Here is a 14,621-nt window from a genome sequence, read left to right as displayed (position 1 = left end):
TCTATTGAAAGGTGACATGTAGCTTCCCTTGTATGCCATACCTGGGAGTAATTTAGGATATTCAAGGGTTCACCCAGTGCAGGAACTAGAGACCTCCATGTACTTAAGGCCATCATCCTCTGAGCCATGTATAAAGCAGGTGAGGGCCAGGGTCTCCAGAGGGAGCCATATAGGACCAAGAGGAAGGGGAAGACTGTAGAAACAGGAGTTCTGACAGTTAATGAAAGCAAAGAGTTAACAAGGAGCTAAAGTATATAAGAGTCCAAGGAAACGCACAGAATGAACTCACTCGCACATATTCTAAAAAGAATCAAACACATGCTTGAGTTAAATTACATATGTTACTGGATTGAGAAGCAGAAGAAAATAAATTCATTTATGACTAGCACTATAAAGGAAAATCTTCTAGTCCCTGAGTTGTGCTTACAGTTTTCATGTAGCACAGAAAAACCCAAATAGCATCTGATACAATTTACATAACTTTACATAATCTCATGATTATCATTCGCCAAAGAAGTTCCAGACCGCATTTCTTCCATTTATTTGCCGCCAAAAAAGACAAAATGGAAAACATTCTGGACAAGTAGCTTTCTATCATAATCGCCTTTAAAAAAAAAAATCACAAAAAAACAATTCTACCACTTTAATCAGTGACATGTTTCTAATATTCAAGTCTGACCATTCTGAAGTCTTACTGATAAAATTTAATCAATGAACAAGTATTTAATGACACACACCCCACACACACACACTGGTTATTTTCAAAACACTGGTCTCAGAACTGGGAAGAATTATCATCCTAAACAAAATCTCCATCAATCTGCCTGACCTAGAAATATTCACATTTTCTTCAAATTTAAAATAAGAATAATTCCAACCAATTTACAAGGTTGTTTTGAAAAGAGTATTAAATGCAATTACGTGATATAATAATCAGGGCACAAAAGAAATATTTTGTGGTGAAACTGTTTTTTTAATTGGAGCTAAGGAACAGATATTATATAGCTTGATTTGTTTATTCACTGTACAAGATAATGTAAAGGGAGTGTGTGATATATATCAAATGTCAAAAACAATGCAAATACCAAGCAGGGATTTATAGGAGAAAAGAATATTCACATTGCACTCATAAACAAAGAGTACCTGCCATTACCTATATAAAGGTCTTTGTTATTTGTGAGGATCATTAAGTCTACATTCAATTTTTAGTCTTTATTGTTTTTCCCTTCACAGGCTAAAATCCACAGTGTCTTTGGCTTCTGATCATAGAACCTGCATATTTCAGAGCCCTTTCATAAATATCATTCATGCATTTTTTTTTTTTTAATTTGCTAGAGGGTGCATGTGCTCACTAGTAAGAGAGAGGGAAAGTGAGAAAGCAACTCCCATGGGGAATGGTCATATTACAATTCCCTTTCCTCCATCTCTCTCTCCTTTCAGGATTTTGGGCACCCACACACATTCACCTGGCATGTTTCTCAAGTTTCTAGGTCCCAACTAGAACCATGGAGTCGGCCATATGGGACTCAATCGCTCCAACTACCATGTCACTGGCTGGACTACTTTTCTTCCAAATCTTATATTCAGAACTGTTTTTCCACTGACAGAAACCTTAGCAATCACTGGTCCAACTTGGTGGGTTGTAACAAGGGGCCTCAGAAGCTCAGCATGGTTTGCTAAAACTCTGAGGTCACATGCTCTGAGATTGTGCAAGGGCACTGGTAACTATTCTAGCTCCATGTATGATTCTCAGGGCACAGGACCCAAGCAGGGAAGATCTGGACAGCAGACAAGTGATCATCTAAAAAGGAAGCTGCTCCAGGTAACGACCAGCCAACATGTGGAATATCTAACTGTCTTAATCTCATTTTTCAAGATAAGTCAATAATCTACAAAAATTTAAATGTTATTAGTAAGTGCTAAATACTAAAATTATTTTAAAATACTATTTAGATCAAAACATACACACACACACACACACACACACACACACACACATATACACACATATCCTATACATCTACAAGGCTAGACTACCCTGGTCTACTCATTGTGTTGAATGTCTACAAGGCTCATCACCTGATCATACAGGACTCAAAAACCATGTGAATTTTTTCTTTCCTTTTTTTTTTTTAAAGGGAGATTTTTGATATAGGGCACATGTATTCTGGAGAGACAGAGAGACAGAAAGCGAGAAATCATCCACCAGGGGGACAGCCATGCTACAATCCCTTCTCCTCCACTCACCTCTTGGAATTTGGGGCACACACACACACACACACACACACCACCTGGCATGAGTCTCAAGACACCAGGTACAGGACTTGAACTATAGTCAGCCATGTGGGAGTCCAGCAATGTAACCATTATGCCATCTGCTGGTGCAGTATTTTAAAAAGGTCCATTAAGGGAACCAGCAGTTAGCGTAATGGCTATGTCGCTGGACTCCCACGTAGTCGACTGCGGTTTGATTCCTAGACCCGGTGGCTTAAACTCACGCCATGTGCTTGCGTGCCTAAGATCCCGAGAGGAGAACGGAGGAGAAGGTATTGCGGCAGGGCCATCCACCCTGGAGGGTGATTTCTCGTTTTCTATCTCTCTGTCTCTCTCTGTCTGGTAGGCAAGCACACGCGCCCTATAGCAAAAACCTCTCCAATAAATAAATAAATAAATAAAAGGTCCATTAAGTAGTCACCTATGGTGTGGTGGTTAAGGTATCTAGATCCCACATGGCAGACCACACAGTTTGTGTCTGGAGCCAGAGGCTTAAAAAACTTGCCCAGCATGTGCACATGCCCAAAATCTCGAAAGAAGAGAGAGATGGATGAGAATTGCAATGTGACCATTCTCCATAGAGGGGTGGGGGTGCTTTCCTCTCCCTGTCTCTGTCTCTTAAAAAGTGTCCATTAAGTATCTACAGAAAAAGGATTACTGTTTCTCACCTGAAAATTCCTTCTTTCACACAGTATTATCAAAAATGGCTTTTTGGGGCCAGCAAATGGCACAGTGGTTACATTGTTGGATTCCCACATAGCTAACGTTCAAGTCCTGGACGTAGTCACTTGAAACTCACATTGGGCGCATATGTGTGCCTGCCCAAGATCCCAGGAGGAGAAGGATAGCAGAGTGGCCCTCCCCCTGGTGAGTGATTCCTCACTTTCTCTCTCACCGTCTCTCTCTCTCTCTTTCTCCAGTGAGCACACACACCCTAAGGCAAAAACCTCCAAAAAAAAAAAGTTTTTTGGTAATAGGATACTAAGTGACTCTTATTCTTTTTCGGAATCATTTTATTTAACTTTATTTATATATTTGTGTATGTATGCATGTATATTTGAGCAGAGAAGGGTAGAGAGAGAGGGAAAGTGTGAAAGCAAGTCGCCAGGTCCAGGACTTGAACTGTGGTCAGCCGGCACCCTTAACCACCATGCCACCTTTGGGCCCCCCCAACTCATTTTTTAAATGTACAACTAAGACTTTCAGTTGATTTACTATTGTACTTATCGAACACACACTATGTGTTCTTTTCTTACACCAATGTGTTATTTTCTTTTTACATCAAACCATTTAATATTTAATGAGTCTTGGGGCCAGTAGGCAGCGTAGTGGTTAAAAGCTCTGGATTCCCACATGGCAGACCACAGTTCAAATCCCAGACCTGGCAGCTTGCTTTCTCGCTTTCCCTTTCTCTCTCTCTCTCTCTCTCTCTCTGTCTGTCTGGTCAAATTAAAAAATAATAATAACAAATGGGATTAAATACATAAATAATTCTTACAAAAAATAAATATTTAATGAGTCTCTCTGCTTCATTCAACTCTGAGTGGCCAGTTAGGATTAATTGTTTGGTTTTTCTTTTTGAGCTTTTAGCATTTATACTGAATTTTCTTATTAGTAAACAAATAGAATCACAGTTAAACTTTAAGTTTCTTTAGTACTATTAAAATATCATTTAAATAATAAAACATAAATTTTACAAAGTGATAGTCTCATAAAACCAATTCCTACTTCTCAATCCATAGTTAAACACTGGTTAAGAAGTCTAAGTCCTGCTCTCTGATCACTTTATATCCCTTGTATCACTGGCCAGCATGTCTCCCTTTATGATCAATTACAGCAAAAATAGCAATTTCCAAAAACAGTCCCAGGACCAGGTTTTGGAACTTGGCAAGATCTACCCACATAACATAAGCCCATCTTCGCACTTTCCCCTAACACTTCATGAATAAACATTCCTTTATTCAAATAAGTTATATATTAACTAACTCCAGTAATTTTGATTTGACTTTGAATGGTAAATAGAGTCATTCTGGCAAGACTGCAGAGTTTGCAATTCAAATCACAGAAATTTTAATAATAGGAAAAATAAAAATTAGTGGCATGATTCCTGAGGCGCTGTAATTCCAATACTTTTTACTGCAACAGTAGAAAGCACACATAACTATTTCTCCGTTTATAAGCCAAGGGGTTTTATTTGGATATGCATCGTCACACATATTTACCTTCAATCCTATAGGAGCATCCTTTCAGGGTCTCAGCAGGCACCAGCTAAAACTCCAAAAGTCCCTAACTCAGACATTAAAAGGTAATGTCACTACTTCTCAATAAATAACAATGAAAGTCACTGGATTAAATGATTTCCGTACATTATCACCATAAACAATAATTATTTGGCAGCTGCCCTTTGCAAGCTTTGCATGTGCTTATGAATAAATCAAGCCTTATTGATTTACTAAGCCAAAACGTTTTACATTTTGCTCCACTAGCAAGAGCCATAATCCTCCACTGCACTTAGCAATGCTTTAATGTACTATGTTCCTTAATACTTTTAATATGAAAGATTAGTACCAATTAGCTCATGAGCAGCTACACCAGTGTCTGAACAGCCAACCGGCCACTGAAACCAGGTCTCTAAACATGCCCTTTTCAGTGGAATTCTCTGCTAATCAGAATCCTATGGCAATGATAAATAACCATTCCTCTCACACCCTGGAGCTGCGGCCATGATAATTTTCTTCTCATAACAGTTAACGTAACTAATTCAAAGCTTAAATTAATTTAAAATACAAAACAGGGCCACCAGACAGCGATGTAGTGGTAAAACGTGATGGTTTGCAATGTCGACCCACGTGGAAAAGTTCTTCTCTGAAGACTTTTCTGAGATCTGAGTATATAGGGCATGTACACGCCCATGATCAGGGACGGTTGAAGATGGAGATAAACACCACTGGGGGAGCTATCTGTCTGTCTCTTCTCTCTTCTCTCTCTCTGTCTATCTTTCTCTGTCTCTCCCTGTCTCTCTCAGGCATGGAAGAAATAAATAAATAAGTGAAATTGCAAGACAAAACAGTCTATAAATAGTTCTACATGTTTTCTAAAACCATCATCTAAAATAGTAAAATTACTCTTTTAATGCAGTAATTTCAGATGATGACAGACTACTTTGAACAATCTCAAAGCATTATTAAAGACCTTGAGGTCTCCAAGACCAGCAGATGGCGTAATGGTTACATCACTGGACCCCCCATGTAGTCAACTATGGTTTGAGTCCCGGACCCAGTTGCTTAAAACTCATGTTGGGCGCGTGTACAAGCATGCCCAAGATCTCCAGAGGAGAATGGAGGAGAAGGGATTGCGGCATGACCATCCCCCTGGGGAAGGGGGGTGATTTCTCACTTTCTGTCTGTTTCTTTCTCTGTATTCCGGCGAGTGCACATGCCCTATAGCAAAAATCTCTCTTAAAAAAAAAAAAAAACTTGAGGTCTTCAACCTCATTCTGATAGCAAAGAAAGGCATTTCTCCCACAAAGCATAACGGACAAAAATGCACAAATTCTTCCAGCCAGACACAATCCATAAACTGAACACAGCACCCACCAGCCACTCAGGCAAGGACTGAAAACTCTTTACCTCTCTGAGTTCCAACAGGAGACCAGAGTCTACATCCTTTATGAAGGAAAACTCTCCCCAAACATTCACAATAATTTCCCAATCTAATTAATTTGCTTCTCAACCCATTAAAGCTTCATCATGCCCAACAATAACTTAGAAATTTTACTTCTGTGCTTCGGACAGATTCCTGGGCTAGACATCCATGGACTGTAATTCCAAAATAACTCCATTCCTCATACATTAAAATAAATAAATCAGCAAAAAGTAAAAAAACAAAACAAACAAACAAACAAAAAAACCCTAGCACCTCTTCTTTACCTACTTTCCTCTCTTTCTTCCTTCCTTCTTTTCTTCCTTCATTCTTCCTTCCTTCCCAAGAATCACAACCAAGGAACTACAGACTGTAAAGCTCTTCAGAAATTACAGGCTACGATCTCCTCATTTAAAATATGCAAGTATTGGGACCAGCAGGTGGTGTGGTGGTTAAGGCTCTGGACACTCCCACTTGGCAAACCACGGTTTGAGTCCTGGACCTGGTGGCTTGCTTTCTCACTTTCCCTCTCTCTCACTTTCTATGTCTCTCTCTCTGGCCAAATTAAAATAAATGAATAAATAAATAAAATTAAATAATTCCTAAAAAAAATATATGCAAGCATTGGGAGGGAACCCCCTCACCCCCATGGAGCAAAGTTAAAGGTAGAGGTCAATTGAGAACTCTCAGATCTCTGGCTCCAGCCCCTTCTTCTATACCATCCTGATTCCCAGGATCAGTAAGAAAATCTCTATCATCACAGAACCTTCCAAACAGAAACATTATGTGTCATGGATTGCTATAACTCATGTTAATATTCTGTGATGCCTTTCAAGTTTAACCACAACAAAGATCGACCAGGTACAGTTGCAGAATTTACAATGATATTAGCTCTCTGAGACAGAAAACCACACAAACAAGAATCCTTGTTCAAAAAATAGATTCTACTATTCCCTCTGGAACAACTGCCGCCTCTGGTTACAAAGCAATAATTATCCTGTCCTACAGCAATCAATAAAACCTCTTGCCCCATGAACCTGCTATTTCCTGACTTTGTTCTCTGTACTAAAGATTTCCAAGTCGTATTGATTACCTACTAAATTTTTTTAAGTTCTTTAAAAATCAGCGCGGAAGAAATCCTCAAATTAGCATAACCTGTTATTGTTTGGACAGACTTCAAACCTTTCCGTCATATTAATGGTTTCTCTTTTTCCAGGATTTTCTCATTTTTCATTTTGAACTTGTCATTTTAAGTGTGTCTGTGTCTTGCCTAATAGAACAAGTCACTGGGATACAAATGTGATAGTGTTTCTGAGACTGAGACCGCTGCCACATTCTTCTTCCAAGAGAGAAAGAATTGATTAATAAACTATGCCCTCTTTCTCTCAAGCAACAGCCTGGATTTTTACCAAATGAACCCATTAGCCCCCAGAGTGTTAAAATTTAGAACCCTGGAACTTCTCTCTAAAACTAGTCACTAGAGAAGCTGTTATCAAGTGAAACCCTCTTACATCCTTTCCAAGGGCATCTAGCTACTCAAGTGTCAAACTTTAAGAGTGAGCCATAAATGTGATCATGAAAATGCTAGCAAAAAGAACAGCGATGTGGCGGGGCTGTAAACAAGAGTCGGGCCTGGCTGTCCTTCTCTGTTACCCCCGTTAGGCTCCTCTACTCTCGGTGTCCCAGAGTGTGGACACATCCCCTAGGATTAACACATATCAGTCTGTCCCTTACTGTGTTGTATGTTTTGAGAAGGGACCGCTCTAATTCTCTAACTAGAACTGATATTTTCTCACTATCCCATCAGTAGAACTGAGACTGATTTATTTTTTTCATAGATCCAAAATCATATAAAAAATGAATAATTTTACATTGTACGTTCTCACCTCAGTGGTGGTTTTAATTCTAAAAATGTAGTTTATGACCAGTTTAGGCTAGGTAATCACTAAGTGAAAATAGGCATTACCAAAAGCACTATAGTTTACTGATTAGCCCAAAACTTGTTTCCTTACCTGCAATTTGCTTATGTAGAATGGGAATGGGAGTTAAAAATAAAGTCAGACCCATTAACACCGATTCTCCAAAAGTCAACTGAAAAGCACCTTCAAAAGACAGACCAGAAACAAACGCTCACACCTTTAGATAGAATGATACAGACAGTAGTACTAACTCAAAATGCAAAGAAGAAATGTTAAGGGGAGCAAAGGCACTCCTTGTCTTGTTAACAGCAATGATCCTTTGGTCTGCTACACAAGCAGCACTGTAACTCTTCAGTGGATCATCAATTACCCAGTCAACCTTTAAGGAAAGCTCATGAAGCACTGGGCTACATAGGCAAGTCAGCTCATACCATGGAACTTGCTGTCCAGGAGATAAAATGGGCAAAGAACCACAAAACAGCGATGTTAGTACAGCGATGACCAAGGGATGGGGGGAAAGGGAAATGGGGAATAACAATGAGGATGATAAAAAATATCCTGGAATTAGGTAGTGGTAATGGTTGCACAACCTTGTGAGTATATTCAAAATCAGTAAACTGTACACTTTAAAGAGATAGTTTATAATACGTGAATTATATCTCAATTTTTTAAAAAAATCAGTGGGGGTGGGGTGGGGAAATATAGTTGCACTCATTGGATAGCACTAAGGGCCCACACACCCATGTGAGCACAGACAGGATCTGACCTGACACGTCTGCACAGACAGGGGCCATCTCGGGTGAAAGATGAAGTGATAGAGAAGCTGACAGCTGGAAGAGGAAGAAGGAAGAAAAGAAATTCCAGGCACAGGAGAGAGCAGATGCAGAAACCCAAAACAGGAAGGAAAGAAAGAAGGCCCTTCTTTCTTCTGAGACAATAAAGGGTCAAGATGTCAGCTAAGGCCAAGGCAATGGAGTCAATCCTAACAAATGTCAAATCAGTACAACTCTTAAACTCCAGTCATGTTTTATGACCTCCCCATAGCAGGCTCTCAATAACGTGTACCAAAGGGTAGTACAAAACCACAGACCATTCCTACCAATCAAAATAAACAATACATTGTACCCTAAAGAAGAACAATTGTAATATTCTGAAAGGCTAAGGCAATTGCTAATACCACAGACATAATCAACCTGAAGATTTTTTTTCTCGGGTACTTTACATGTTGCTTCAAAATAGAAAGAGGCAGCTCCTACAAGGGAGATATTACACACACTTGAGAGGTGGCACCAAGAGCCTTCAAGTACCATCGCTGCCCTCATCATAAGATGAAACTAAAAAATGTGCTGAGACTGAAATGCAGTTGTTTGGTTAAACTCGTTTTTTTCACCTTCAGGACCAGACAGTTTTCGTTAATGTCTTTGTAATAATATGCAGCCCATTCTTTTAGAGCAGGGTCATTACTGGCAGGTAGGGCCTGATATTTCTTAGTTAGGGGTCTTCCTGCACATTGCAGGAGGTTTAGTCTCTTCTCACTAGGTTGTAGAAACATTCTCCCCAGGGCTCCCACCAAGAATGCTTCCAGACATTGGCAGATGGCCCCGTGGGGGTGAAACTGCCCCATTAGAGAACCATTGCTTTGAAGTAACTAAACTGTTTTTGTCTATATGAGCTATGACCATTCCCTTGAGAGTGATTCATTTCTCCTCATCTATTTGGTTTCCTACATGCTTTGCACTGGGACTGTCTCCCCACAAAACAGATTAAAACTTATTAGAGAAGCCTGTTTAAGAGGTTTCTTAGTACTGTTCAAAGGCCAGTTTAGGTAAAGCAGAAAAAAAAAAAAGAAAAGGAAAACAAGACCTTAATTCCTGGCATCCCTTCAGCCTTCCTTTCTGACCCCAGAAAAACAAACTCAGGATCAGCCTCCAGTGCATCCATGGCCATGGTGGCCTCAACTGTCAGGACCAGCTCAGCCATCTGAAAATGCACCCATTTCCCCTCACCTCAGTGCCACTCAACAAATGAAGCCCAAGAAGCCGTTTTTAAAAAGCCAGAAGACCTGCCCACCCAATCCCCTTGGGGATTCTCTACAAGGCTCTCTGCCACTACAGCAGCCCCAGGTACCAGGAAGAAGGAGTGTCTGTCAATGAAGCCTTGGAACTGCAGGCTCACCATCCGGGGGCATCAACACCTTGTTGTTCTGCGTGCACCATCCCACAGGGTGCAGATCTGCTATGACAACGTCGCACCAGAAGTCAGCCCTGCGGTCCTCCCCGTAACCACAGTAGCGCAGAAGCAGGAGCTGCCCGCAGGTGGTGATGATTGTTGCCACCCAGTACGTGTCAGGGTTGTTCTTATTAGCCACTTCCAATTTCATTCCCGGCTGGAAGTTGCTCTGAATGCTGATTTCAACCTTAAGGAAATCAGAAACACAGGAGCCACTGTTAGACTAGACACACAAACCCAAAGATTACACAAACTACCAAAAAAGTAGGACACTTAAAAAACAATATTTTTGTTACCCTAGAACAATATAGAACAATATAGAATATGTGAGGGGATATCTAAAAGTTTGTGGAAGACCAGCCCCATGGATTAGTGGTTAAGGGAACCATATCCCAAATGGCTAACCACTGGTTCAAATCCCAACCTAGAACCTTAAGAAACATGCAGGGCACATTCGCATGTGTGCCCCAAATCCTGACAGGATGAAGAAATAGAGGAGGAAGGATTACAGTGTGGCCCTGACCATTGGGGAGTGCTTTCTCTCTCCCCCAACTCTGCCTCTCTCTAATGAATGCATGTACCTTCTGGAAAATGAATGCATGTACCTTGTAGAAAATGGATTTAAAGTACAAGCTTATTTTAGTACGAAAAAAATTTTTGAAATAGACACATAGTTTGTTCACAAAATACATCTTGCATGAATTTTCTGAAGACCCCTCACATTTGTCTAGAAAAAAATACAACGTGAGCTACAGACATAAAGTTAAATTTTCTAGAAACCACATTGAGGAGGGAGAGATATAGCAGATAAAGCTCATTTTAACAACATATTTTATTGAACCCAATATATCCAAAATATTGTCATCTCAACATGTAGTCAACATAAAAAGCACTAACGAAATATTCAACATTCTTAGAATGCAGCTTTCAAAGTCTAGTATGTTTTCTACATTTAGAGCGCATCTCAATTTGGACTACACACTTTTCAAGGGCTCAAGAGTTCCATGTAAACAGCACCACTCTGGAGAATGAATTTTTTTCTTTATGCTTTTTAATTAAGGGTTATAAGGGTTGTACTCTATTGGTATCTACCAGCCCTACCCACCTCTCCAACAAAAAGTTTTCTAGCCTGGTGGATCATATCCAAAGTTGACATATCAGCTGTCCATAAACAATAGTTGCTTACAGGAGATCATAGAATTATAAATCACTCATCCACAGATCCAATACTACTTTTCCCTTAAACCTGGCACACAGGCCTGTGGAAATTCTGCATGGCCCTGCAGGACACACCATTATACCTAACAAGGAGGTATAATTGACTGAGTCAAGGAGAACAAGAGTGACTCTGTACAGAAAGTGAAGTACAGAAAGGTAAGTTGTCAGTTCATATCTTTTTCTTAAACTGCCTTACAGAAATGACCGAATCACCCAACATCATAAGCTGTGCATGTGACACTGGTTTTTCCAAGACCATGTCTATGCTGTTTGTCAGGAAAGTTTTAGTTTTGCTGTGTTTTAATGTTTAGCCCTTGGTTTTGTTAAACAGCCATGATCATATTAATAATAAACTAGCAATTATAAAATGATGAGAGAGAAATGGGAATGCAAGCTACCTTTACTAGGCCTTACAAATTTACATTCCTTTCCAAAAGAACACTTCACCTCAAAAAAAAAGAATAAAATCCTTAACTAAAATAAAGAGTCCAGGGCCTAGTGCTGGTGTAGTGGTAACACAACTGGACCACCATGGGAAAGGTTCTGGGTTTGCATCCTAGGACCTGCCTGAGCACAACAGGTACATAATCAAGGCTGCATGAGATTGTGGATGAATCCTGACATGGGGGCCCTCTTGGACATGTGTCTCTTTCTCTCTTTCTCTCCCTCTTTCTGTATCTCATGTAATAAATAAATCAATTTAAAAAAAAAGAATTAAGAATTAATGTGCTGGCTTTCTAATTCAGCTTAGGATCTATGAGGAAGTATAGGATAAGAAAGTGCCTCAATTTGCTTATGATACTCAAGCTGAGCTGCTATCCTTGGGTACCCTAGTAGAAAAATATATATATATTTCTCTAAAAACTGTTAAGTTAAATTTTCAGTTCCATTCAAACAATGGTAATACCTAAGACCTTGAGCCCTACAAATTTAGTATTTTCCTTGCTGATGATAAACTACCAATGGCTCACACCTAAACAAGAACCTGATACAAACTCAATTTTTAAAAATATTTTCTGGGCTTCCCCTCTGGTGGGTAGGCTATATGCATTATTCAAAGAAATATTGTTGATGAGAATGGATTTTAGTTTGGACCCAAATGTTTTTAGAATATATATGGTCATCTTCCCTAGTTTTGTTCATCTGGCCACAATGACTATAAACTTTTATACATCCTTTCAAAATCAAAATAGTAATTGAAAATGAAAATACATGGTCCTTCCACCTCCTAAGAAGAGATTACACACCATACCTACTTGCCGAGTCTACTGGCTTTCTACTTTTTCCAAACAACTTTACCCGTGACCTGTCTCTTTTGCCGCTACTCATGAAAATCAAGCTAACTTCCACATCTCTGTTCCTAAGAAATCATGGCCGAATTTCCTTCTTTTCTTTTCACCCCCTTCTTCTGATCAGTTCTTTAGCTTCTCCCTATAGATGTTTTTTTTTTTCCTTCCTACCCTTTAAACACAGATCTGAGGAACCGAGCTGTTTCACGTACATGTTTGAATGATGTATGAGGAGCTGCACTGGCACCCGTTTCTTCCAAATATTCTCCCCAGTTAAAGCCAATTTCCTCCAGGCTTGAACCTTCCTCTGTCAAAGAAAACAAACATATATATATATATTAATACTAGAGTGAGGAATGAAAAGGCATTGGCCTTCCACTGAGACCAGGAAATCCTAAATGCAAGAGACAAACCAATTCAATGGTTGAGGACACTGCTGAGGTCTTCGCAGAGCTTGTTTGCTGATTTAAAAGATGTTGAGTGATAAAAAGACACAGTAGAGAAATTCTGCTTTAACTACCCTGACAAAGGTGAGAGTAACATTAGGTGATTTCAAGTAAACAAAACAAGACTTGTTTCGAGGCATATGAGAGTACTTCAAAAAGCTCATGGGAAAACAAAATTAAAGTACAAGTTTATTTCAGTGCAAAACTTTTTGAAATCCATGTATCATTTTTACATAATGTATACTTTGCATGAACTTTTGAAAGCCCCCTTATTTGCTGCATGTTACACCATTCATTTGAAATTGACTGCAGTAGACACCCCAGCCTTTGAGAAGCTTGGAGGCCAAGACGAACTCAACCAGTAGGCACTACTTTAGTGCTGTATGTATACCAACCACCAGCACCATCTAGTCATTGGCTATTTAGTGTAACTGGAGTTTATCAAATAATATCCTAGACTGTCAGTGCCAGGGACTCATGACAGCATCAGCTCCAATATCATTCTAAGACGGAAAAAACGGAGACCCGGGAACCAGCAGTTAGCGTAATGGTTATGTCGCTGGACTCCCATGTAGTCGACCGCGGTTCATGTCCCGGACCCGGTGGCTTAAAACTCACGCCGGGCGCGTGTGCATGCGTGCCCAAGATCCCGAGAGGAGAATGGAGGAGAAGGGATTGCGGCGTGACCATCCCCCCTGGGGGTGATTTCTCGCTTTCTGTCTCTATGTCTCTGTCTGTCTGGCGAATGCACACGCCCTATAGTGAAAAACCTCTCCAAAAAAAAAAAAAAAAAAAATGGAGGCCCAGGATTACTCAAGTGTCTGAGGTCACCCAGCATATTATCAACTGAAATAGATCAGTTGCCAGACACCCCAAGGATACCTGCCCAGTCCAGGATCCTCAACTTCTATCTTTTAAAAGGACTGGGTTCTCAGGGAAAGACTAATGGGACATGTATTCTTCTGATCACAAAGAACAAGGAGAAATACAATCAAATGTATAACATGGCTCCTAAAATTGTTAACAGTTTTAAATCTGCACAGAACCACCCACCAAGGTTCTAAAGGAAATAAACCACTTCCCCAAACAGTTAAGCCTATAAGCAATTTATCATTTATATAATTAAAAAGTACCAAATAACACACTTTGAGATAGAGATAGCATAAATATTATGTCATTGTTTCCACTTGAGGTAACTATTAAACTGTAAGCACAATTTTAACCTACATGCAAGGCTATCATAAGGAAAGAACATACAGTTAGAGGAGCTGTTCAAATAGGCAAACATGAACTTTATAGTTTAAATCCTTTTCTCTTACAGTAATGTTCAGACGGAGCTGGATGGTGGTGCAGCAATAATACATAATGCTCTGTGAGGCTGACTCACGTGGGAAGGTTCTGGGTTCATGCCTGGAGACCTCCCTGAGTATGCCAAAGTCATGAGTATGCCAAGGCTGAGGGTGAGTCACATTGTCAAGACCCTGTTGAAGGTGCTCTCTGTCTCTTTCTCTCTCTTTCTCTGTATCTGTCCTTCTCATTCACATAAGAAATAGTAAACTTACACACACAAACACACACACACACACACACACACACACACAAAA

At 39.9% G+C, this 14,621-nt stretch overlaps 1 protein-coding gene across 6 annotated transcripts in view; it reads right to left on the bottom strand.

The window, feature by feature from the left end:
• Window positions 1–14,621, bottom strand: part of SFMBT2 (Scm like with four mbt domains 2) — a 264,272-nt gene that overhangs the window by 216,684 nt on the left and 32,967 nt on the right. For all 6 annotated transcript variants that reach the window (XM_006150049.3, XM_027772467.1, XM_027772468.1 and 3 more), the window contains exons 3-4: window positions 12,784–12,878; window positions 10,011–10,251 (exon numbers count right to left, since the gene is read on the bottom strand). In XM_006150049.3, coding sequence (XP_006150111.1) covers window positions 10,011–10,251; window positions 12,784–12,878 — 336 coding nt within the window. The remainder of the gene's footprint in view (window positions 1–10,010; window positions 10,252–12,783; window positions 12,879–14,621) is intronic.

This window comes from Tupaia chinensis, unplaced genomic scaffold, assembly GCF_000334495.1.
Source record: "Tupaia chinensis unplaced genomic scaffold, TupChi_1.0 Scaffold000275_1, whole genome shotgun sequence".
Lineage (NCBI taxonomy): Eukaryota > Metazoa > Chordata > Mammalia > Scandentia > Tupaiidae > Tupaia > Tupaia belangeri.
The sequence above is the reverse complement of the archived record's forward strand: the minus strand, read 5'-3'. Positions and strand labels throughout refer to the sequence as shown.